Genomic DNA, 24,713 nt, shown 5'->3' with positions numbered 1-24,713 from the left:
CACATTTTTGTTATATGCAGTAGCTCCTTTTCCTTGGAATATTACCAATATTATTCCTATTACTTAAGAAAAACAAAAGTTTAAAAGACAAATTTGAGCTCTAGTGTATTTTATTTATCTAAATAACTTGAACTTATTTTCTGTGCTTCATGCATTTACTAATACTAATAGTAATTCGGTTGCAATGATTTGTAATTTTTGGTTTGAAAATTTCTCCAATAACGTAACTTTTACAGAAGAAATAATTTTGTAAGTGTAGAGAGTCGTGAAGTTTAGTCCGTATAGGAGGTGCCACGTACATTATTTCAATACCTACATCTCCGATCAATATTTGTTCATTGTTCAACATTTGCACATTCTATTTATTGCATATGTGTCTTTAAAATAAACGTGTGAACTGAATGGTTGCTCAAGCTTTTGATGTGACGTGTGGTATTTACGAGTACATATAGAAATGTATGCGTATAAATCCGCCTTCTACATAACTTTGTAGTATATCTGAGTACTGTTTGGTAGGCATTCTGAACGCTGTGAAAGTAAGTCAGAGGAATTGGTATATACGACGATTAGCATGCTGTTTTGCATTGTTTTCTGAATAAATGGGGCGGCAGAATATCACAGGGTCCGACACTCGAAGTGTAACCAATTAAAAAAGCCATAAGTTTAGTTTAGAAAATTACTTTTATTAAATTCAAAGTAAAAACTGTGTGAAAATAATACAAAATTAAGAATCATTTACTTACTTGTGCTCGATATGACCACCTTTTGCTTTGGTATTTTGACCCACTCGTGGACAATGGCTTTTTTCAGCGCCTCGATACTGGTGAATCTTTTAGTTCGCACCTTGCTCTCCAAAATGGCCCAAAGAGATTAATCCATCGGATTCGCATCTGGTGAATTTGAGAGCCATTGTGTGGACGTTATGAAGTTCGGAACGTTGTTTTTTAAACGTCCATGGTCTGCCACCAAATTATTTGCCTACCCACAGAGTCAACGCAACCTCCAGAATGCTTTCCCGATAATATTTTGCATTTACCTTAACGCCAGGCTCGATGAAAACGATTCGAGAGCACCCATCTGCGGTTACAGCGGCCCAAACCAGTACCTGTGGCGGGTGTTGCTCAAATGCTCGTATGAACGGTCGGGCAAATAAATCCTATCGTTTTGGGCGTTAACGAATTGTTCAATTTGAACATTTTTCTCTTCTGGAAGTACCATGTCCGGAAATTGACCGCTTTTGGCCAAGCGAAGCAACTCCATCGCTCTCTCAAGTCTGACTTGTTGCTGCTTTGGTGTGAGTCATGCGCCTTTTGGATCTTGTACGGCTTGACTTTGAGATCGTTTTTCAGTATGCGGCGGATGCTACCGTCGGATATTTTCACTTCTTTCGCCATTTGATTGGCACTTCGTCAGGTTAGGCATCGCTAAGCATCTTAGTTTGTAGTACTACCAGCCGTCCCTCTTATATTCACATGTTTTCCTAATTTACTGTAATACATTCGTTGGCATTTTCAACCCATAAACATAAATGATTTCTGCATTTCACTTCTTGCACATTCTGACATAGTCAACATGCAACAAACCCCACAATGACAAACCTTGAAATTTTTGTTGCCTTCCTTTGGCTTTGCCAATTTAGTAAAATCAATTCCCGGAAGCAGTAAAGGCTTTTCATCTATCTGCACAACTCCATTTGGTTCAATTTCTTACTCGTATATGGATTTATTTTTTGTGAAAATAGATTGGTTCATTATTGTTTGTTGATGAATTGTATGTTGAAGCTAACAATCCTAGTGTGTTTTACAAATAAATGTATATATATATACATTTGCTTATAATTTTACAGTTAGTCAAACTACCGACCACAGGCTTAAATACTCTGCATTTAAATGCTTACAACGATTTGCTCATCAATCCCTTGCTTTTTGGTTGGAAGAGCAATCTAAGAAACCGTTATTCTACATTACTGAGTGCTGCTAGAAGCAAAAAATTTTAATTGTTGCCGAAGAATAGTGTTTAGCCGTTTTTAAGGAAGGTAAAAATCTGTCGTGTAATAGGAGCAGAAGCGTTGTTATAATAGCAAACAGAATGTGTATCCTTCCAATTTGTTCAAGTGGGTGATAGAAACTCTTGAGCGCAGACCAAAAGCAACGAATTATTCAGGATCTGCTCCAGCAGTAAGAATCAAGAAAAAGTTAGTACAATATGATATTGCGTTCTGCTGGGTTTCGAAACCGAGCATAGCAAAATTTCACAAGGTCCTTCTGGATTTCACTGCAGCACATTCAAATTGCACGTTGGAGGAAAGGGATTTTCGAATTAAAACAAATACATCGGATTGTGGAAGTTTGAGAATGAAATCGTCCAGCAAGCTCTTGTTGAAAGCATGCCACCATGAATTGAATAATCACAAAAAATTGACCACATGATAATGAAAAGGTCACGGTTTCTGAGATCGCTCTCCTTCTGTTAATTTTGCAGAAAACACAACAAGAAATATGCAGGTACTTTTGTTGTCGCAATCATTTATAAGGTAAATATTCAAACGCGTGGTTGCTTATTTCAGTAACTGTATAGGAGTATTTCGATACATTAAGAAAATACTACTTTGACTTATAAGGAAGAATTTCAGCCTTTTTATTTCCATACATTTGCTAATTAACATATTTTAATACTGTCATGGTGTGGACTTTAATATAACAAAGCAAATTTTTTATGTAGATTATTTAATTTATAATAAAATATTATTTCTTTTTCTCTTAAAAATAATTTATGGTTAAACATTTCTTTTCTGCAGGTTTCATGGATTCGAAAACGCGATTTACATATTTTGACCGCAGATATTTCAACTTACACGTCTGACGACAGGTTTCAGGCAAGTACTCGTACTATTTTCACGAATGGGCAAATATATATCCGATTTAATTTATCCAAAAGTAAGAGTAAAGAAAAATAAAAATGATAGGCTTTATGGTTAAATTACTAGTGACTAATGATGATGAGATGAATGATGAGACGACGCCGACAGTTTATCAATCAACTATACGCAACAATAACAAATCTAACATACGAGGTGTGTTCAAAAAGTATCGCGAATTTTGAATTTTCGCAGGTTACGTATATTCGAGTTTCGATTTTTTTGTGGCGATACATATGTTGCTACTCATGTCTCTCACTCATGCCGATGAGTTCGGCCATTTTGAATGTTCAGTTAATTGTTGACAACTGCTTTACTTGCACGTGTTTCGGCTCGTCTTCGATTTTTACCTATTCAAAAAGATGGATCAAAGAACCTGTATCAAATTTTGTGCGAAAAACGAAATTAAGTGCGCGGATCCATTCCGAATGTTGACTGTGTCATACGGAGAAGCTACTTTGGACCAAAGCAACGTTTATCGGTGGTATAAAATGTTCTCAGAAGGCCGAGAAGATGTGAACGACGAAAAGTGTGCCGGGCGCACGAGCACTTCAACAACAGGCAAAAATATTAATGAGGTGAAGAAAATGGTATTGACCAATCGTCGAATCACCATTAGAGAAGTTGCTGAGGACCTAGACATATCGATTGGCTCGTGCCATTCGATTTTTTTAATGATTTGTGCATGAGATGGGTCGCCGCACAATTCGTACCAAAACTGCTCAATTTCGACCAAAAGCAACATCGCATGAACATTGCTAATGATATGTTGGACTCTGTCCGCGACGACTAAAATTTGCTACAGAGGGTCATAACTGGTGACGACCGTGGGTTTATGGTTATGACGTTGAAGCCAAAGCCAATCGTCTCAATGGAAGTTGCCGCTCGAGCCCAGACCGAAAAAAACGAGAAAATGTAAAAGTTTTGCTCACCGTTTTCTTCGATTGCAGGGGCGTTGTGCATCATGAGTTCTTGCCACCGTATTCCCCAGATCTGGTCCCCTGTGACTTTTTGGACAAAATAGATTTTAATGAATAATTAAATAATTTTTGAAAAAAAAAACACAAAATTCGCTATACTTTTTGAACACACCTCGTACGTATGTGGATCAGTTGCTCCATTTTATATGTTGAACTATTTTCTGGATCAAATTTTCAGTTCAAATAGAGTATGAAAGTAAAAAAATTTTTACTGTTTAAAAATAAATAAAGTATTTGGTTGCCCACTTGAGAGCAGATAATGTGATATTTTATATAACTGATCGTTTTCCTAGATTAAATCCACAGACATATAGGTATTATACTTGGACTTAACTGAAAGGGTGCCATAGAGATAGCTTAACTGGAGTGATTATATAAATTCTTCGAATTAAAACATTCTTCCGTTTAAATGTACCCTTAAGAATAACTCCTTCAGTAGTGTTGAGCATAATTTCTTTAGTATCATAAATTGTGTCTATATGTATATAAAAAAATCTGTATTTTTTTATAAAATGTAACACTGTGTTCATGCTTCAATTACCGTATTTACTGGACTTTGCTTTCTGCGACTTTGCTTTTGTTCCCAAAACTTCAAAAATTTACCAACTGATGAAGATTTTTCACGATTGAGAATGTAAAGATATCATTGCTGGAAGAGCCTAAGGACATGCCAGAAGGCGCTTAGCAGAAATGCTTTGAGGATTCGAAATGCGCTGGCAGAAGTGAATTATTATTAAATTTTGATGAATACATAAATATTTTTCGAGGAAAATCAAAAAAAATTTAAAAACAAACGAGTAAAGTATTTTACAGTGGCACGGAAAAAACGTGTCTGAGAATGGAAATTATTAATACACCATACGAAATCTGGTTTGCTGCTTAGCTGCCGGAAACAACAACCATAGTATTGCAACATTACAGATATTATCTATCGCGGAAGCATCTCTGTGCTCTTAGTTCACTACATGTTATTCTTGTTATTAGCAGGAAACACATTAAAACGCCTTAGACGACAAATTTTGGCACGATACCAAAACGGCAGCCGCCGTAGCCGAATGGGTTGGTGCGTGACTACCATACGGAATTCACAGAAAGAATGTAGATTCGAATCTCGGCGAAACACCAAAATTAAGAAAAATATTTTTCTAATAGCGGTCGCTCCTCGGCAGGCAATGGCAAACTTCCGAGTGTATTTCTGCCATGACAAAGCTCCTTATAAAAATATCTGCCGTTCGGAGTCTGCTTGAAACTTTAGGTCCCTCCATTTGTGGAACAACATCAAGACACGCACATCACAAATAGGAGTAGGAGCTCGGCCAAACACCCAAATTGGTGTACGCGCCAATTATATATATATATAATATATATGTATATATATACACATATATACCAAAAACTTCCGGAATAGAGATATTGAACGAAATTGAAAGGCCGGTGGGCTATCCTGAAAGGGTAGGGAAAACGGGGAAGGGAAAACAGAGGCAGTATTGGAATTCCTATGGCAACTTGCAAATTAAGAATAAAACAATTAAGAAAATACTTGTGTTACAACCTGGTTAATTTGGTCGCAAATAGATAAGAAGAGCTCATGAGAATTGCTCAACCTCTCAAGAGACAACATTTCGAAGGTCGTGGCTTGTGTTACCGGTCATTGGCTCTATACAAGGAGTATTTTCTCATGAATACTGCAGAAGTTGTAGAGACGAAGAAGAGGAAGATCACTTCCTCTGTAATTTTCCACCTTAGCTCGGAGTACAGCAAGGTTGTTAGGAAAACCATTACCATTTACCTATCCTACAGGTCTGCTTCATAAGAGCGTCTAAATGGTTCCATGATAAATAAATACTCAGGTTGCGTGTTGCACAGTGGTACCACCAAGGACCTGCATGCAAGTAAGTTGGCAATTCTAACCCGATAGCCACAAAAAACTAACCTAACCCAACTGGACTACAAAGCACGGAGAATTTATTTTAACTGACTCTTAAATGACTAGTAAATTTTTAGTTCTGAACTCATTAGTATTCATCACAACGGTTGTTTGTAACATCGAAAAATTGTCATCATAGGATCTTAATGTCTAAAAATTCATTTTAAGCACGTCAAAGGTCAAAATGAAGATTTCCATCACTAAAAATCATTTTTTTTTATTTAATAGAAAAGTTATTCAAAAACAAAATTGGATTATTAATTTTGCGCTTCTATACTTCGCTAAGATTCGGTCTGCGTCACTAGTGCCGCGCCTTTCCTTGTAATCAAGTGGTGAATTTAACGTAAACATGGCCTAGGCAGAAGGCAATTGCCCTGCCTCTGCATTACCATTAGTCATACACCTCGCCAGTACTGGTAAGATAACAATACGTAGTACCAGTGTAGCAATCATATACTGACATAGTCACAGTGTAGTGACTAGAGTGCCTATTGCACCTTACTAGATCTAATTAACTAACTAGCTCCCACTTCCCTGGGTCAAATGAATACCTTTCAATTCAGCATTTGTATATTTTGTATTTAATTAAATTTTGAATAAGCATAATCAATGAATAATCTGAAAGGGGAAGTTAAGTAGCTAAATACATGTATGTGAAGGGTGGTAACCCTACCTGTAAGACAGCCCCGGCGAACGAAGATAGAGAATAGCAGATAAGTCAGTCGCGAGCATTAAAATGAGCACTGACTTCCTTCTTACATTTGTTATAGAATGAAATACATATATTTTTATAAAAAATAGTTTAAATTAAATAAATAAATAGTCAGAGAAGCATAAATAGTCTTCCCTCTTACATATATATGTGTGTATAATAAGTCTTCTTCTTGATTGGCTCGATAACCGCTTACGGGATTTTGGCCGAGTTCAACAAAGCGCCCCAGTTGCTTCTCTCGTGCTAAAAAGAAATGAGACCTAATCATTTTTATAAAGAGTCCTAAATGCCCTTTATTTCCGGCTATTTAGTATTTATGTTTATAACCAGGTATTTTAAATTCACAACGAAGCAGTGATGACATTTGTAAAAAAGTATAATTTAAATGTAACACATGTAAGCCCGAAACTCTCACAAAAGTTTTTGTTTAGTTATTTGTATTATATATACATTTTAACTTTTCGCATTTACATTCGCAGGTAGTACGCACTGCTGATTTAAAAGATTGGACGCTGCAGGTGAAGTATGCGCAGCCACGCGACAGCGGTATCTACGAATGTCAAGTGAACACAGAGCCAAAGATTTCGATGGCTTTCCGCCTGCATGTAATAGGTGAGTAAAAAAATAAGGAGGGGAAAATAAAAAAGAATCAAATTTTTGTTGCATATTTCTCTCAAATTGCCATTTATCAAAGCTATTGTTTTTGGAAAACCAAAAGCGTTGTTTTCCTATATTATTGGGGATTTTTATGGTTTAACTAAAACATGTTTAATTGCCTGCTTATGTTTTAAATCATATTATGTAATAATAGTGGATCGTTTAGCAGACTGAAGATAATGGATAAGTGAATAGAACAACCTAGATTATATTTTGTAACCCGATATCAAGTCTCTAATACCCAATATAGTATACTCTGTAATGACGGTTAAGAAGTTATTGGTAGTCACATGGGATCAGCCACATTTTCAGCTATTATACAGCTTAGGCTGAATATTTACATAAAATCTATTGCGATGTTTCATCACCCTCGGTTTTTTGCTATTTTTTTGTTCCTTGTTCACTCCGCTCGGGAGCAGAGGGTCTCGAAAAGACTCTTCCATTGTACACGGTTATGGGTTGTTGTTTTTGCGCCGTCCCATGTGACGTCGGCATTTGCTATCTCACGCAACGTCGGCCCTCTCCAAGTATTCTTTGGCCAAACGCGAGTTCCCTGCTCTCTTGTGAGTTCCAGTCCTGTACCATTCTCCTGATGCTATCTGGTGGTTTTCTAAGCGTGTGACCTATCCATCGCCACACTTTGCGTTTGATTTGCCATAGGATGGGTTCCTCATACGTTGATCTCCACAGCGCATCGTTGCTGGTGTTTGGCCAGAATATACAGATGATGCGGAGCATTTGTTGACGAAAGATTGTAGCCTCTGCGTGGTGGTATTAGAGACCAGTCATGTTTCACTTCCGTACAATAATACTAACTTCAGACATGAGCAGTTTAGAGCGCTTGAAGATTTGCGAATTCTTGCATAAGGAACGAGAGATGTCCGATGCGTTGTCGTAATGCAAGATGATCTGGGTGATTTCGCAATTGCAGTGGCCATAGTGGCTCCAGGACGTCAACATTGACAATCCAGTTTCCATCTGAAAGGAACGAATTCCGGGTGAATGGTGCCGCGGATATTGCCTTTATTTCCTCTTTCATTCTGAAAATGGCTTACAAATCCTCGGAAATCGCTTGTAATTTTCACAACGCCACTAAAAAGTTACTTTCGGAAAACACGCATAAAGTACAAACCAAACTGTACATCAACGGTATTTGTAGTTCCTAAATTATATTATGGATATTGCTCTGCAAAAAGAGGGACCTAGATTTTTATGCAACCATCGAACCGAAGATGGTTTTTTTAACAAGTGCATTTCAATGGCAGAGATATACATCCTGTTCATTTAGTATACAGGTCTGAAATTATAATACTTATGGGCAAACATTCTCACCTTACCATCGCAAAGTCCTCATACGGTTTTAATAGCGATGATATCATTAAAAATCAATTGGAAATTATTCTATTTCATTAAAAAATATCACGATATTTAGGTGGTGACAAGTGATTTCAGTAGCTTTATACATTCTGCCAAAAAATACCGGGAATTATTCATTTAAAAAGCGCGCGTTACATATATATCTAAATTTCTTTTGCTGGAATGATGGTACAACTGCCCTCTATAGTGTCGCAGAGTTTGAGCGTGATCTGAAAGCCTATGGCGACTGTGCTTTATCAAAAAACACGGGTGACCGACGGTCCTCCACAAAGTTAAGGAAATGGTGCTGAAAAACCATCATTGAAGTTTGAGCGAGGTAGCTCGTGACCTTAGCGTGTCTCACTAATCAATTCGCAACATTTTACACCATCAATTGGGCATGAGACGTATGGCTGCTCAACTCGTTCCAAGAGAGCTCAATTTCTTTCAAAACATTCATCGGAAGAAGGTGGTAGAAGATATGCTTGAGAAAGTAAATTCGGACCCATCGTTTATCCAGCTTTATCCAGCGTATCATTACAGGTGATGAGACGAGGGTATATGAGTTTGGCAGGCAAACTAGTCCACAAGCGGTTGAATGACCCTATCCACATGAGCCGAAACCCAAAAAACCGCGTTAAAGTTGGTCAAAAGTGAAAGTCATGCTACTCGTTTTCTTTTATTATCATGGTGCTGTGCACTCAGAATTCGTTCCAAATGGTTTTACGATAAATAAAGAGTATTATTTAAAAGTTATGCGACGTATGAGGGAGAATGTGTGTAGGTAACGACCCAATTTGTGGAAAGAAAACTTATGTATTTTGCTCCATGATATCACACCGTCTCACAAAGCTCATATTGTGAACACTTTTTTGACCGAAAATTCGACAAATATCGTCGAACAACCACCGTTTTCACCGGATTTATCCCCCTGTGACTTTTTCCTTTTCCCAAAACTTACATTGCCACTCCGCGGATGCCGCTTTGAGTCGATAGAGAGCATTAAGGAGAATTCGCTGAAGAAGTTGAAGAAGATCTTTTCAAACGCGTTTAAAAGGTAATTTGATGACTGGCATAAACATTTTGCTTCAAATGGAGCCTATTTTGAGGGCGACAAAATACATTTTGATGATTAAACAATTGTTTTGCGTTTTATTGAACAATTCCCGTACTTTTTTGACAGAATGTATAAAAAAACATTTATGAAAATTAAGAAATAACTGTGCATTATTATGCTGTATTTGAATTTCGTATCTATAGAAACAGCTAAGAACAGAAAGTCGACTCACTTTGGTGCAACATTTTAAATTTTGTATTATACACCCATCTTATCTCCAGATAAAAAAGGCAGAATGAGTTGAAGGAGGCGAAAGAGAGCGGATAACTGAAACATAACAAACTAACTTCTGGTAATCATGAAGAATTTTCGATCCCTAGAACTCGCGTCACTAACGGTATTCACATCTACGAACTTTATCTACTTGGGACCCTACATAAATACCATAAACAATGCCGGCTTCAAGATTTTTGACTGGTAAGATCTTCTCTCGACAATAAAAAGCCATCCTATCCAAGTCTCTTATCATGTGAGCTCTTTGATACCACGCAGAAACAGATACATTCGAGTGAAAGTGCCAAGCTCAGATGGAACTGCTTGTATTTGGTATGAGTAATTAAAAGAATTCATCGAAATGGACAACCAACTAAAAAAACTTTTTGAACTCGATCAAAATGTTATACAAGAAAAATTATTTTCCATTGTCTTAAATGTATGCAATTTCTTACACTTGTCTTCTGTTTAAGGGGGTGGTAGGGTTTAGCGCTAAAAAAAAACACTTTTTTTTTGAATTTTTTACAGAAATATGGCTTAAGATACTTTAATAAAATCAGTTGCATGTTATTGTACATCTTTTCAATAAGTTTTTAAAAAATATTAATAATAAAATATTGACAAATAAGCCCATGACAGAGTTTTTTTGGAGATATGTTTTTCGAGAGGTGCTCTGCGGTGCCAATCGGCATTCGTCGTAGAATCATCTGAAACTAAAAAAGTCGAATTTTTCAGTTAAAGTATAACGTAATGCTCCCCCCCCACATGAATACAATTTTTTTTTTCATTTTTGTATATTAGTTTTGGTGGCAAAAAAACGTAAAACGAGCATTTTTGGCGAAAAATTTCGCCATATTTGTAAGTGAAAAATAACCTTAAGAAAAAAAAATAAATAAAAAACAGTGTGGGGGGAGGTGTTTTTGATTTAGAAAACGTGTGCCAAATTTGAAAAGAATCGGTTGAATAGTTTCGGAGTTGTGATTGGCACCGACTTTTAAGAAGTCGTTTCGGGAAAAACGCGTTTGAAAAAATGACTGAAAAATTATCTATGCTCCGCATTCCAGGTAGAGTGCCTACAAAGGCTATAACTTTGAGAGTTCTGCTCCGATCCACTTAAAATTTTGACACAACATTCTTGAAATGATTTACTATAAGATGAGTGAAGAAAAAAAATTTCGATTCTAACATTGTCTGTAGATATAAATATTTTAGTGAAATTCTTATTTTTATTTCAACTACATACTCTTTCTCCATGCTGGCTTGGTTTCCTTCAAGTCGCATCGAGACGGCAGAGAAACTTTCAAAATGCAAGTAAGTAATTGGAAGTTTAAAAGTTTGATAAAACGCTTGCCATCGCTAAGATACGCATGAAGTGCAATGCTACCTCGCAACTGAATATTCGCTCTTTAGGAAAATACGTGAACTATATGCACGTTAATGCCTTTAAACGTTTGCCTTGATTGCGTACAACAACAAACCGCACCAAAAACCAATCTTGCAAAGCAGACAATGTGAATTCTGCGAATGGCTACGTTGCATATTCAAATTCAGATTCATACTCAAGGTCCAATTCGAATTTAGCATCAAAAGTAATTGCCAAATGCAAATGCCAACGCTAATATGGCCAAATGAAATCAAATTGAAATTCAGATTTGAAGTTTTGCACGCGACTGAAAACTCAAGCACAGAAACTACATAATATTGTATGTGGTTGTGTATGGAGATGTGCATAGATACACAACGCATGGACTTCTTTAGTATATTTTTAATTGCTGCATGCAACACGGTCATACGTGCGTTAACTCTTGGTGTGCCAATTTAAACGTGAGCAATGATGGTATTTTTATTTTATTCGCTTTAGTCTGCTCTAACTTTATATTTTTTAGCGCCAACCTTTTCTTCTTCCGACTTGCTCTTTTCCTATTATTCACAATTGATTTTTAATGGAGCAAAAAGCACTGCTAAGATCTCCTTAGCAAGACAAACGCCGGCTAGGAGCTCGAATAACATGCTGCGTCAGCACATGCCAATACCTTTTCATGGATTGACGGTATTCACCACATTTTCGATTAATGCTTGCATGAAGGTGCATCTGAATTTAATTTCCATAAAGTGCTTAGGGAGTATCCAACTTTACTCATTCACTCGCGTCTCCATACCTTTACTCCTTCTCAAATTGTAACTAGTTTGTGCACTTGCGATAGTTGGCAAGCAACCTGAAAACGAGCATTCCAATTTACGTCATTGACTTTATTTATGGGCCAAGTTGAAACAGCCACAGGAAAATGTTTGTGAACTGGTCGAATTTGGAGCAGATAAAAGGGATTGACGCTGAGTTGTCATTGCATTTTTTATAGTTTAGTGGCTCGAAAAATTGTTGGTATGCGATTTAAATTCATGTGCAAAAATTCATGAAAATTGTAAAAAAAATATTGATAATAAGGTATATAGAACCCAAGCTTTACCTTTTTACTCCATTCTACTACATCAATATGTTCAGACATGTTTATTTTATATATACAGGTCGAGTAAGTCGAATTGTATTGAAGAAGCTGCTCCATGAAATGTGTAGCTTATAAGTGAAACGTATTTGTTTCCGCCTAACAGATAACTTTGTAATTAGCCCTTAAAAATGTAGCTAAACGTTTGAGTTGGCTCAATTACTTGTCAATTGTCAATTTGAAAATTTTTCTATTTCTTTATTTAAACTTTTAAATGAATTCGAGCAAACCACAGTGCGTCTTACAAACACCTTTAAACGTGTATCATACATTTAGACCTTCGAGCCGGAATTGTCTTGTGGGGAGGAAAACGTTGAGATAAAAGAGTAATCACGCATTCAAGGTGAGGAATGGTACACTATCGCCAAGGCGAATTTCAAACGCCTTACTGCACCACCTAATGTGCCTTTTCTTCAAGCCACTCAAACTACGCGCGGTCGTGTCGCTTCCAAGGCTGCAGCTGCCATCATTTAGTGGCGATCACACCGATTGGATCACATTTCAGGACACATTTCTTTCGCTCGTCAATGTCAATGCAGGTCTGTCGGACGGACAGAAGCTACAATATCTTCGTAACTGTTTAAAAGACGACGCACCGGCATTTTTAAGCAGTTTAGCAGTGAGTCATAGCAACTACAGTGAAGCCGGGGACTTGCTAACCACAAGGTATAAGGTTATGCGAGTGATAGTGGATAGCCATAAAGAAATCAACGAAGGACTCCGCCAAGGCCATCAAACACGTGCTTAACCAAACTTTGCAGCACATTGGAGCGCTACGGGCACTCGGTCGGCCAGTGAAGTTCTGAGATGATTGGCTTATTGTTTCAAAATTAAGCTACGAAACTCGTAAGCAATGGGAATTATCGCTTGTGGCAGATGATCTGCCATCATTTATCGCACTTCGATACTTCCTCGAAACTCGAGCACGCTCCGCCAGTAATTTTGGCAAATACAAGGCCAGCCGCAAAGAGCGTTCTCCACTCAACGTATAACCGGGCCGAAGCACATGGCTGTAAATCGGCTAGTGCTCCTAAAGCAATAGTGTGTACGTACTGGAACGTATTTTATTAAATTTACTTCTGCTTAAAGTTTGGCCAACTTGACTCACTTAAGCTTACGGCAATCAAGGTTCAAGGTGCTTGCTTGAACTGCTTGAGTAATGGGCACGTTATCGCTAACTGTCGCAGTCAATCATCGTGTCACATATGCCAGCGTCGTCATCACACACCTGCTAACAATGACACCAATCAAACCGTCAACGTTACCTTGCACTATGCTAATACTGAATGCGTTACACTATTGGTTACGGCTGGTTTATTTGTAAGACCACACTGGTCTGTGGCAACGCGATCGGGGGCTTCTCCATAATCGCTCACATGCTACGTTCTTCACTGAATCGTGCGTCCAACGTACCAAGGGAGAAGGCAAGGTACGCTTGTCGGCACGGGTCATTAGACTCAACCTTTTACGTAAGTACACTTATTTTACCAAAAATCACAAATGACCTTCCAACTACTGCTGTCCCGATTCATCATGGATGCCGACTCCGAACGGCAGACATTTTTTATGAGAAGCGTTTTCATGGCAGAAATATACTCCGAGGTTTACTATTGCCTGCCGAGGGGCGACCGCTATTAGAAAAAACTTTTTCTTCATTTTGGTATTTCACTGAGATTTGAACCTACGTTCTCTCTGAATTCTGAATGGTATTCACGCACCAACCCATTCGGCTGAGGCAGCCGCCTCTTCTCTGACAACCTCGAAATCATAATAGTCAACAGTGACGTGGGTGCCGATAGGCCAGCGCGCCGACACTTTGGTTGATGACAGGAGGTACTTCGTTTTGTCTTCGTTCCCCACCAAACCCATTCGCTTTGCCTTTTTATCCAGTTTGGAAAAGGCAGAACTAACAGCGCGGTTGTTAAGGCCGATTATATTGGAATCATCGCCATACGCCAGCAATTGTACGCTCTTAAAAAATTGTGCCTGAGTCATTAAGTTCTGCGACTCGTACGATCCTTTCCAAAATCAGGTTAAAGAATTCACACGACAGCGAGTCACCCTGTATGAAACCTCGTTTGGTATCAAACAGCTCGGAGGGATCCTTCCCAATTCTGACGTCGCTGCTGGTATTGAGCAACGTCATCTTGCATAGGCGGATTAGTTTTGCGGGGATACCAAATTCAGACATCGTGACAGGTAACTTCTTGTCGTACTGTTGAATGCCGCTTTGAAATCAACGAAAAGATGGTGTGTGTCAATTCTCCTGTCATGGGTATTTTCCAAGATTTGGCCTATTGTGAATATTTGGTTGATGGTAGACTTTCCAGGTCTAAAGCCACACTGATAAGGTCCAATCAGTTGGTTGGCGGTGGGCTTCAGCCTTTCACACCATGAGCTCGCTAGAACCTTATAGGCGATATTTAGAAGACTAATCCCACGGTAATTGGCACAGATTGCAGGATCACCCTTCTTATGGATTGGGCAGAACACACTTAAGTTCCAATCGGCAGGCATGCTTTCATCCGACCATATTTTGCATAGAAGCTGTTGCATGCACCTTACCAGCTTCTCGCCGCCATGTTTGAATAGCTCAGGTGGCAGTCCGTCGGCTCCCACGGCTTTGTTGTTCTTTAGCCGCGTTATCGCTATTCTCACCTCGTCATGCTCGGGTAGCGGAACGACAATTCTATCGTCAACGATTGGGGTATTGGGATCTTCACATTCTCTCTGACATGCGCAGTTGTCACCATATACAAAGTTCAAGAAGTGTTCCCTCCATAATTTAAGCATGCTCTGGATGTAAGTCATCAGATCGCCGTCTTTATTTTTACATGAAAACGGACCGGTCTTAAAACCTTCTGTAAGCCGCCGAATTTTCTGATTGAATTTTCGGGCATTGTTCCTATTGGCCAGCATCTCAGGCTCCTCGCTTTCACGTATTTCGACCTCTCGTTTTTTTCTTTTTGATAATACGCCTCTCTTCCTTTTTTAGTTACCGACAGCGATCCCACCTCGTTCGCGTTGCGCCCGATCGCAACGTGGCTCTATAGGCAGCATCTTCTTTTTCTGCGCTTGCATGACAATACTCGTCACACCAACTGTTTTTTCTGGCTCGCCGGAATCCGATTTCTTCTTCAGCGGCGATACGTAGAGAATAAGAAAATGTCGCTCCATTGCTCGTGCATACCGGATTGTTGGGCAGTACTTTCACAGAGCAGGAGTGAGAGTCGATGTACGGTTTTTGCTGCACAGGGTCGTGTGCGTAGTTTAGCTGTAGCGAGGTAATGGGCCGAGTGGATGTTGGGTCCTCGGATCGTACGCACATCTAAAACACTTGAAGCGTGTCTTCCATCTATCACAACATGATCGATCTGATTTCGCGTTTGTCGATCAGGGGACAGCCATTTAGTTTGGTGTATCTTCTTATGCTGGAATCTGGTGCTGCAGACTACCAAAAGTAAAGCGCGCATATTCTGTGCAGTGAATTTGTTGTTCTTCACATATTTTTTGTCTCTATTTAACGAGCACTTAATTGTGTTTTGTTTTTTGTGATACGAGTATTTGTAAAAATTCTCCACTTATTAGTCATTTTTTATGCATTGTGAATTTAACAACATATTTAAGTGTGCAACACTTAAAAAACTCAAAAATGCATCCGTAAATATGATATCATAATTCCTTTTTAATTTTAATTATTTAAACGTTGAGCGTGGCGACGATATTTCTGACCTTTTCACTCGGTCGACAGAAAGGGGTCGCTCTCTGAGAATGCGAAAATGTAATGTTATCAGCGATCAATTCCCTGTGTCTCTTTCAAAAAGGAACCGGACAAAAAATATCAGTTTCGGTATTTCGGAGACAATTGGTAAATGGACGGGCGCTGTGAGTAGATGAACAAATTCTATTTTGGGAAAGAAAAATTGCACATAAATTACTGAAAAGCAAGGATACGTGCATAAAGTGTGAAAATACTTCTCTCTTTGTTATGATGAAAATTCTAGATCATTTGGGTCTAAGAAAGCCAAAAATTTAACAAAAAACGTTTTTACATTTTGTTACATGTGTAGATCCCAGCCACACGTATGTTTAGAAAGCTCATAAAAAGTACACTTGAACACATTCATTCAGGTTACATCAATTTTTTAACTTTAATATAGTAAGCCCTACGAAGTGTAACGATGTTCCCAAAGGTCTGAGCCGATACGGGGAAAGATCAGCGCCCGTCCCCAGGGACCGGAGTCGTGCCCACGTGTTAAGTTAAATTAAAATGAGAGAAGCAATCCAAAGACATTTAAGAAGTTCTATATTTAAATAAACTCATCTCATATAATGCAGCTTAATCAGAAACCTAATCCCAGAGAGAATCGCAGTGCCAAAATGAATTATAAGCAATTATTTTGAAGAGACCAAAAAAAAAAAACATCCAAAACAAAATCAGTGCTGATACTTAAAAATAAGTAATATTGGGTGTGTTTAGAGAAATTCTTACGAATTTTAATGAAATTAATTAATAGTTGGCTTATAGCTGACTGGATTGCAATTAGTTTATATCTAACTATAAATTATATATCTTTAAGTTAGTTGTAAATTCAGAAAAGTCGAATAATTACTACTGCCTGGGACATCGCAATGTTAAAATAGTCAGTTGGCTTCATTAAAAATAATCCAATTAACGACTATTTCTAATGGCATTAAAAGCTGCACAAGTTGCCGGCTGGGTATAAAGTTTTCTGTGGCGTAATCTATATATATAAAAATGAAATGATGTTCGTTTGTACGCATTTTTTTGGGCCGATACGAGGCTAATTTTATTCGTTCTTTTTTCATATTATAGGGATCCACTAGGGGAAGGTTTTTAGCAAAAAAAAATTTCTTTTAAATATTTTCTTCATATAAAAAAAAAGAAAAAATCAAAATATTGTACAAAACAAAACTTGCTCGATTCTTAGATTATAGTAAGTTTCGAATCGACATTCATTTTATGTGTACAAAAATATATTAGAAACAAATTTTATAGTTTTTCAAAACATTTCATTTTCAACTATTAACAAAGAAGATATTTCATTTAGGTTGTAACACTTTTTGGTAGACAACGTTTTCGCGTAAATGAATAATGACGATGGTTTGCCTACTCGTAAATTAATAAATTAATGTCCAACAGCATGACCAACCCGCGACATACATTCTTTTTTACCTCATAATCTTCATCGGACGTTAGGTTAAATAAGCTTTCAATGAATTCGTCGATGTGTATCATCACAGCCTGTGATCGGTTCACAATGAATTGGTTGATACAAGCTATGGTATGTGAACGTATCTTCGGGCTATTGTGGTTGAAGTATTGAAGAAATTTCGGAATCATCATGTATAGAGACCGATTGATTACACCCAAGTCATCTTTACATATTTATCTTTTGTAAAGTACTGAAAGAACCTTCACATACATTATAGTCCTGCGAGTCCAACATGTCGCACAAAGAGGGAAGTAATTGGGGCCAATATTGTAAACGGCTATTGCTGGTGATAGTAGTGATCAATATACCAACAGTGGCTCTTATCAGAGGTGACGGATCTCCGATAGCTTGCAAACATTCATGCTTGATATATTCAATAGTCTCTGGCGGTAGAGTATTTCTATGAATCCAGATGCTATTTTTTTAAATTAGACCACTTAGAGAACGTGTTTGCTCATCCTCAGTTTTTAGTTTCGTCAGTACATACATCAGGTAATTATTAAAATCGGGATGTTGATTCAATTCCTCTAGAGAATTAATAAGGCGCAAGGACAGTCTCTACAAATGTGAGGTATTAATTTAGAATGCCCAATTTTTTCTCATGGACAATTGTATGTAGCTTGCTCACGAGTTGGCAAACCATCGTCATTATTCACGCGAAAGATGAAAAAACCAAAAACGTTGTCTACCAAAAAGTGTTACAATAAAGTTCGAATGAAATTGTATCAAAGAATTTGCTTTGTTTCGTATTAATTTTATTCTCTTTCAGCAAATCATTGAATTTATCGTCTAGCGAAGCGGGCGAGGGTACGCTAGTATCATATAAAACGACCGCCATGATACGAATCCGACCACAAGGCTTACGTTGGGGTGGCATTTATGTTACGCTGGTTCGTCAGTAGACGAAACTAAGGTAGTTCAGCGCTCTGATGAATATTTAACTCTCGATATTTTCTATATTTTAAAGAGTAGTTGTAGGAGAAAAGAGTACAAGCAGGAGAAAATATATTTTTAAATTAATCTACTAATTTCTTAATCTCTTCCTCAAATTGTGCCAATACTTAAAAAACTGCAAAGTTAATCCCAGTCAGACAGTTATTAATTGTTGATCTTAGTGAATATATTTACCTGCCTGTGCCTATGCTAAACGAAGGAATTTTGCGAGTATATAAAATTTTATGAAAAGAGAAATAACTTAAATCTGTAAAAAAATATAAGGTTAATTAATGTACTTACACGTATTAAAATCGCAAGCTCTTAAATGGCTTTCAACACAATCACTTAAGTGAGTATCATTACGGAGCAGGTTTGAAAGAGGCCCACAATAACTGCGGCCTGGGTTTCTCATTTACGCAACAGGACTAGCGGTAAGCGTTCGTAATGAACTACGAGTATATGTATGTATATATTGTATTTTTTTACTTAAGTAAACTGCTCCTGCCTTAATTGCCTCAAATAGTTGGTTGGATTTTAGGTGATGTAACGCGTATTGTGGACCACCAACAGCGAAAATTAAAAAGGAAAAATTAAAGAATTGCACTGCATTAAAACTGTCAACAACTCTTCTACGCCGTCAGCAATAACCGCAACAACATCAATAACACTTGCACAGCTGCAAAAACAATAGCAACATTGGTGGCAAAAAAGGCTCGGACTCCTCCCCTTCAAGCCGCAGGATGAACAACTACTAACACCTTTGTCACTTGACTGCCAGAGTTACGTGCTTTCATTAGTGTCGGCAAAAAGTTGCAATTGTTGTTGCGCAACATAATTACGAGGCGGCTGTAACATTAAAAATAACAACCTCATTTAAGGGAACTAAGCCTAAGAAGTTTACATAATTTTCGCCCCCCCTCTTTTGCTGTCTCGAAAATATATTTCTCTCAGCCACTTTTAAGATATTACTGTTGAGGCGTGAGAGAAGGTCAGTTTTGGTAAGCACAATGTGGTGCTCTGATTATAGATAACAAAAAGCGAACCGCAATTACAAAGGATAACATCGGTTAAAACAACAATGAGGAAACAAAAAGTACCAGAATGCAAGAAGCGAGCCATTATTAAGTACTCATTAAATAGCAGTGAGAAGCGAGAGTTAAGCAATATACTTATACATTTAGTGGAGGCATTATGTAAGTGGGATTAGGTATAAAAATTGTTGAAAGTAGCAAAGCATAAAATGGGTACAGGTACATACACTCACTTATGTAGCTACTCAAGTAGAAACAGGCTACATGTTTGTGTATTTGAAGTGAGTTGTAGTGTATCGACATTTGGAGGCTCAGCTTCTCCTTTTAGTACATCAAACACTGGAGTGATCTACAATCTACTAAAAGCATCCGAGGTTGTTAAAAATAAAAAGAAGAGAGATTGAGAAATATAAACTACTAGCGTACCTTCGCCCGCTTCGCTAGACGATAAATTCAATGATTTGCTGAAAGAGAATAAAAGAAACAAAGCAAATTCTTTGATACAATTTCATTCGAACTTTATGGTAACACTTTTTGGTAGACAAAGCTTTTGGTTTTTCTATCTTTCGCGTAAATAAATAATGACGATGGTTTGCCTACTCGTGAGCAAGCTACATACAATTGACCATGAGAAAAAATTGGGTATTCTAAATTAATACCGCACATTTGTAGAGACTGTCCTTGCGCCTTATTAATTCTCATAGCGAAGGCAAGGCGAATAGGGAACTGCAAACGTTTGAAATCGAATGGTAAATCCGCCGGAATCAGTGGAATTCAGGGTATCAAAATGTCTTCTCCTTTGTACTTCCCTTTCAAAATTGTTGCTTCGATAACGTTACCCATTAGCTTCTTCACAGCGAGTCTGGTACCGTTGCAAAGTCGGGGCACATTACTATTGCGCAGCATAATAATCGGTGCTCCAAATTTTAATCGTAAATTATGAGGTGGTAAGCCTGGCAAATCGAGTGAGTTTAAGAATTCAGTTGGATAATTTACGACCTCATCTTGATCCGTAATAGTGTCCATTGACTTATACGCAACTATGTCACCAGGTATTTGATCTAAAATAACTGAATTTATATCATTGACGCCCTTATTTTTCCCAGCTAAAATTGCTCTTTCGCTGAGTCAATCATGGTTTTTGTAATGTTGAACTATGTTTGGAAATACACTCTGTATCAATGCCTCTTTAGACTGTGCAAAAGTGCAGAAATTGTTAGGCAATGTTATGATTCCTGTTGTTTTTGAAAAAAGGTTTATTTTTTTTGATTAAAAAGTGTTTTTTGAAGTTTTGAAAAACACTTCGCTCTAACAAATTTCTTCTCAGTTAATTGCTGAAAAGTAAATATTTTGAAAAAACTATTTTTTTTAATTTATCGTTTTTGAGAAAATTTTGTTCTTGAAAAAATTTCATACTTTTGTAAAAGTTTAAATTGATTTGTTAAAAAAGATTTTTTTCTGCTTTGAAAAACACCCCCTCGAAAAAATGTATTCTCTATTAATAGTGGAATATGAAATGCTTTGAAAACACCATTTTTTTTTTAATTTTGTTTGGTTTTCAGAAAATTTTGTTTTGAAAAAATTTCATACCCTTGAAAAAGTTTTATTTTATTTTATTTGTTTAAAATTTTTGAAATTTTATTTTTTGTAATTTTAGAAAAACACCTCTTCGAAGAAATTTCTTTTATCTTTTTGAGGAAAATTTGGTTTTGAAAAAATTTCATGCTTTCGAAATTTTTTTATTTTACTTTATTTCTTCAAAATTTTTGAAAACAATTTCTTTTATAATTTTCGAAAAACACCCCTTTGAAAAAATGTTTTCTATGTGTCATACTGGTATTCCATTAACTTTTAGGATTATAGTCAAATACTTACAAATATCTACGCTTTCACAAATAGCAACAATAAACAAATTTCCTCAAAACCAAAAAATTTACTTTTTTTCTAAAAAAATTCTAAACAAACAACGTAATAAATTTAGAATTTTGTGTTCACGAAAAAACAGTATTGTTTTTATTGTATTAACTGAAAACCAAAATGTTGCAAAAAATCAAAACAAAACTAAATTATTTTTTTGTGTTCATTTGGTCCATATGTTCCATAAAAAGTTGATATGGTAAATAATATGCAGGGTCTGATACACACAAATTTCCATTGACCATTATAGTGACAAAATTATCGATCACCAATTCCAACAGGATTTCAAAATCAGAATTGGAATGAGTTGTTGTGTGGTGTACTTCTGAAAAAATGAGAAATAAACAAAATAAATCTAAAAATTCGAATTCTAACTTATATATATAACTTCATACACTCTTGTGTATGTTCTTATTACCTTTGAATTTTTCCAATGAATTTTTTTATTTTTATCATTTCGCGTTTCTTTCCTTTTTCATTCGATTCCAACATTTGTTCATAGCCGAAAACATCGTTTGCAAACGCATTCATTTCCATATAGAATTGGTCAAAGAAAGCATTGCTCAATTGAATTGAAACATTATTTTCATAAATACTTAGGACCTTAACTAATGCACCTTGGTACATACCTAACGCAGATATTCATCGCGTCCTTGACATCGATACTATTGATGAAACAATACAAAGCGCTAGCAGAAGACACATAAATAGACTATTAACGCATACAAATCCTATGATGAGAAGACTACCAAATGAAAAATCTACCCAAAGTCGGCTTAACCGTCAAACACCAACAGATCTTGCAAAATCCTTGTAATCAATTGTCAACTAATCGTATATGTCATTGTTTGTTAACCACTTGTTTTTAAATAATATGTATATATTTCTTCTAAATGAATGGCCCTTCAATATCACTCTCATTCCATCTTTTTGTAAATCAAATTACTTATTGTCTAACGACAGGTGTAATATTTTAAGGGAGAAATAAAAAAAAAAATTTCATTCGAATCATTTGAAATTACTGTATACAATAACGAAAAATTCAAAAAAAGTTGTACACATAAAATGAATGTCGATTCGAAACTTACTTTAATCTAAGAATCGAGCAAGTTTTGTTTTGTACAATATTTTGATTTTTTCTTTTTTTTTATATGAAGAAAATATTTAAAAGAATTTTTTTTTTGCTAAAAACCTTCCCCTAGTGGATCCCTATAATATGAAAAAAGAACGAATAAAATTGGCCTCGTATCGGCACAAAAAAATGCGTACAAACGAACATCATTTCATTTTTATATATATAGATGTGCCACGTTGCAATTGCCCAGAGCTCCAAGTCCTTTTTAGAAAAGTGGTTTTTAAGTACGTAAGAATATATGATTGGTCAGTGATAAAACTGTTGACGTAAGCGACGGCGAGTGGTGGAAATAAAGCTTAGTAACCACACTCAGAGGTAACTTAATTACAGCAGACAATCGCACAATACTATCGATCGCGAGCAAGAATGATAGAAAGAAGATTGCGCCCATCAGAGAGTACGTGACGTCACGTTTGCTGAGTTGTGCAGTATTGTCAACCATTTGCTGTTCGCAATAAATTTAGTGCTTTTTCATACCGAAAATGCGAAAATTTTGAAGTTTCGTGTTTGTTTCTTTTTTTTTTTTAATTTAAAGCTACCGAAACTTTGGGTTTAAAAAAAAATTGTATTATTATACAAAAGAAGGTTAAAAAAGGCCACTCTGAGAAGATTTTAGTGCTAATGAAAATTTTTTTACTCTTATAAAATTTGATAATTTGAAAGTGCAAATTTAATTTTTGGCTCCATTTAAGGTTATGCAAAAATATTAAATGCCCCTCTCTCAACTCTTCTTAAGATTGAAAACCTTTTTACATATTTTAAAAAGCCTTTGAATTTATTGAATGCGAATTAAAACCATAGAGGGTCATCAATCCTTAGTGAGGCATAAGACATTAAGAGTTATATTCATTGTAAAAATAAACAAGAAAATACCAGAAAATACTAAAGAAACCATACTGACATTTTTACAAAAAGAGTACCTTATCTAGTTATGGAGGTTGAATTAGTTTTAAAGGTGACACACAGATGGCGCTATTTATCACTTTATCGCGTTGGCAATACTGAATATATATTCATGACAAAGCCTCATCCCTAGGCTTTGTTTATCAGTATCTGTCATTTCGCTGAAGTATAAATAACGCAGTGTTTTCGTGCTCCGAGTATGTCAACTTTCGTGCCGTCGAAACGCAATTTGCGGGAAGCTTTGCTTTTCTGTTTCAATTTGAAAAAAAAATACAGCCCAAGCCGGTGAATTGCTGCAGGAGGCCTACCCAGACCATACTCCGTCGATTTCAACATGTGAGTACTGGTTTCGACGATTCAAAAGTGGTGATTTTCACACCGAAGACAAGGAGCGTCTTGGCCAGCCCAAAAAGTTCGAGGACGCGGGGGAATTGGTAAACGAGGACTCGTGCCAAACCCAAGAAGAGCTTGCTGAACCATTGGGCGTTGATAAATCAAGCGTTTGCAAGCGTCTAAAAGCGATGGGAATGATCCAAAAGCAAGGACATTGGGTCCCGTACGAGTTGAAGCTGCGCGACGTCGAACGGCGATTTTTTACGTGCGAATTGCTGATCGAGCGACAAAATCGGAAGGGTTTTTTGCATCGGGTGGTGACTGGCGACGAAAAATGGATCCACTACGATAACCCAAAACGCCAAAAATCATGGGGTTTGCCCGGCCACGCATCAACGTCGACGGCCAAGCAGAATATTCACGGCAAGAAAATCATGCTCTGCATTTGGTGGGATCAGGTCGGCGTCGTATATTTTGAGCTGCTCCAACCGGGCGAAACAATCACGGGGGATCGTTACCGACTGCAATTGATGCGTTTAAGCCGGGCATTGAAAGAAAAACGGCCGGAAACGGTAAAAAGGCACGACAAGGTTATTTTGCAACATGACAACGCTCGGCCGCATGTTGCTCAACCTGTCAAAAAATACCTTGGAATGCTTGGCTGGGAAGTGTTACCCCACCCGCCGTATAGTCCAGACATAGCTCCCTCCGATTATCATTTGTTCCGGCATATGAGTCTCGATTTGGCGGACCAGCGGTTCTCCTCGTACGAGGCTACCAAAATATGGGTTGAGTCATGGATAGCCAAGCAGCGGCCAGAATTTTGGAGAAACGGCATCCG

The 24,713-nt window shown here is 37.1% G+C and overlaps 1 protein-coding gene across 1 annotated transcript in view; it reads left to right on the top strand.

The window, feature by feature from the left end:
* Nucleotides 1–24,713, top strand: part of LOC129247726 (zwei Ig domain protein zig-8) — a 68,238-nt gene that overhangs the window by 1,921 nt on the left and 41,604 nt on the right. Inside the window, exons 2-3 of the mRNA XM_054886997.1 lie at nt 2,798–2,875; nt 7,016–7,148. Coding sequence (XP_054742972.1) covers nt 2,798–2,875; nt 7,016–7,148 — 211 coding nt within the window. The remainder of the gene's footprint in view (nt 1–2,797; nt 2,876–7,015; nt 7,149–24,713) is intronic.

Source organism: Anastrepha obliqua, chromosome 5 (assembly GCF_027943255.1).
Source record: "Anastrepha obliqua isolate idAnaObli1 chromosome 5, idAnaObli1_1.0, whole genome shotgun sequence".
Lineage (NCBI taxonomy): Eukaryota > Metazoa > Arthropoda > Insecta > Diptera > Tephritidae > Anastrepha > Anastrepha obliqua.
The sequence above is the reverse complement of the archived record's forward strand: the minus strand, read 5'-3'. Positions and strand labels throughout refer to the sequence as shown.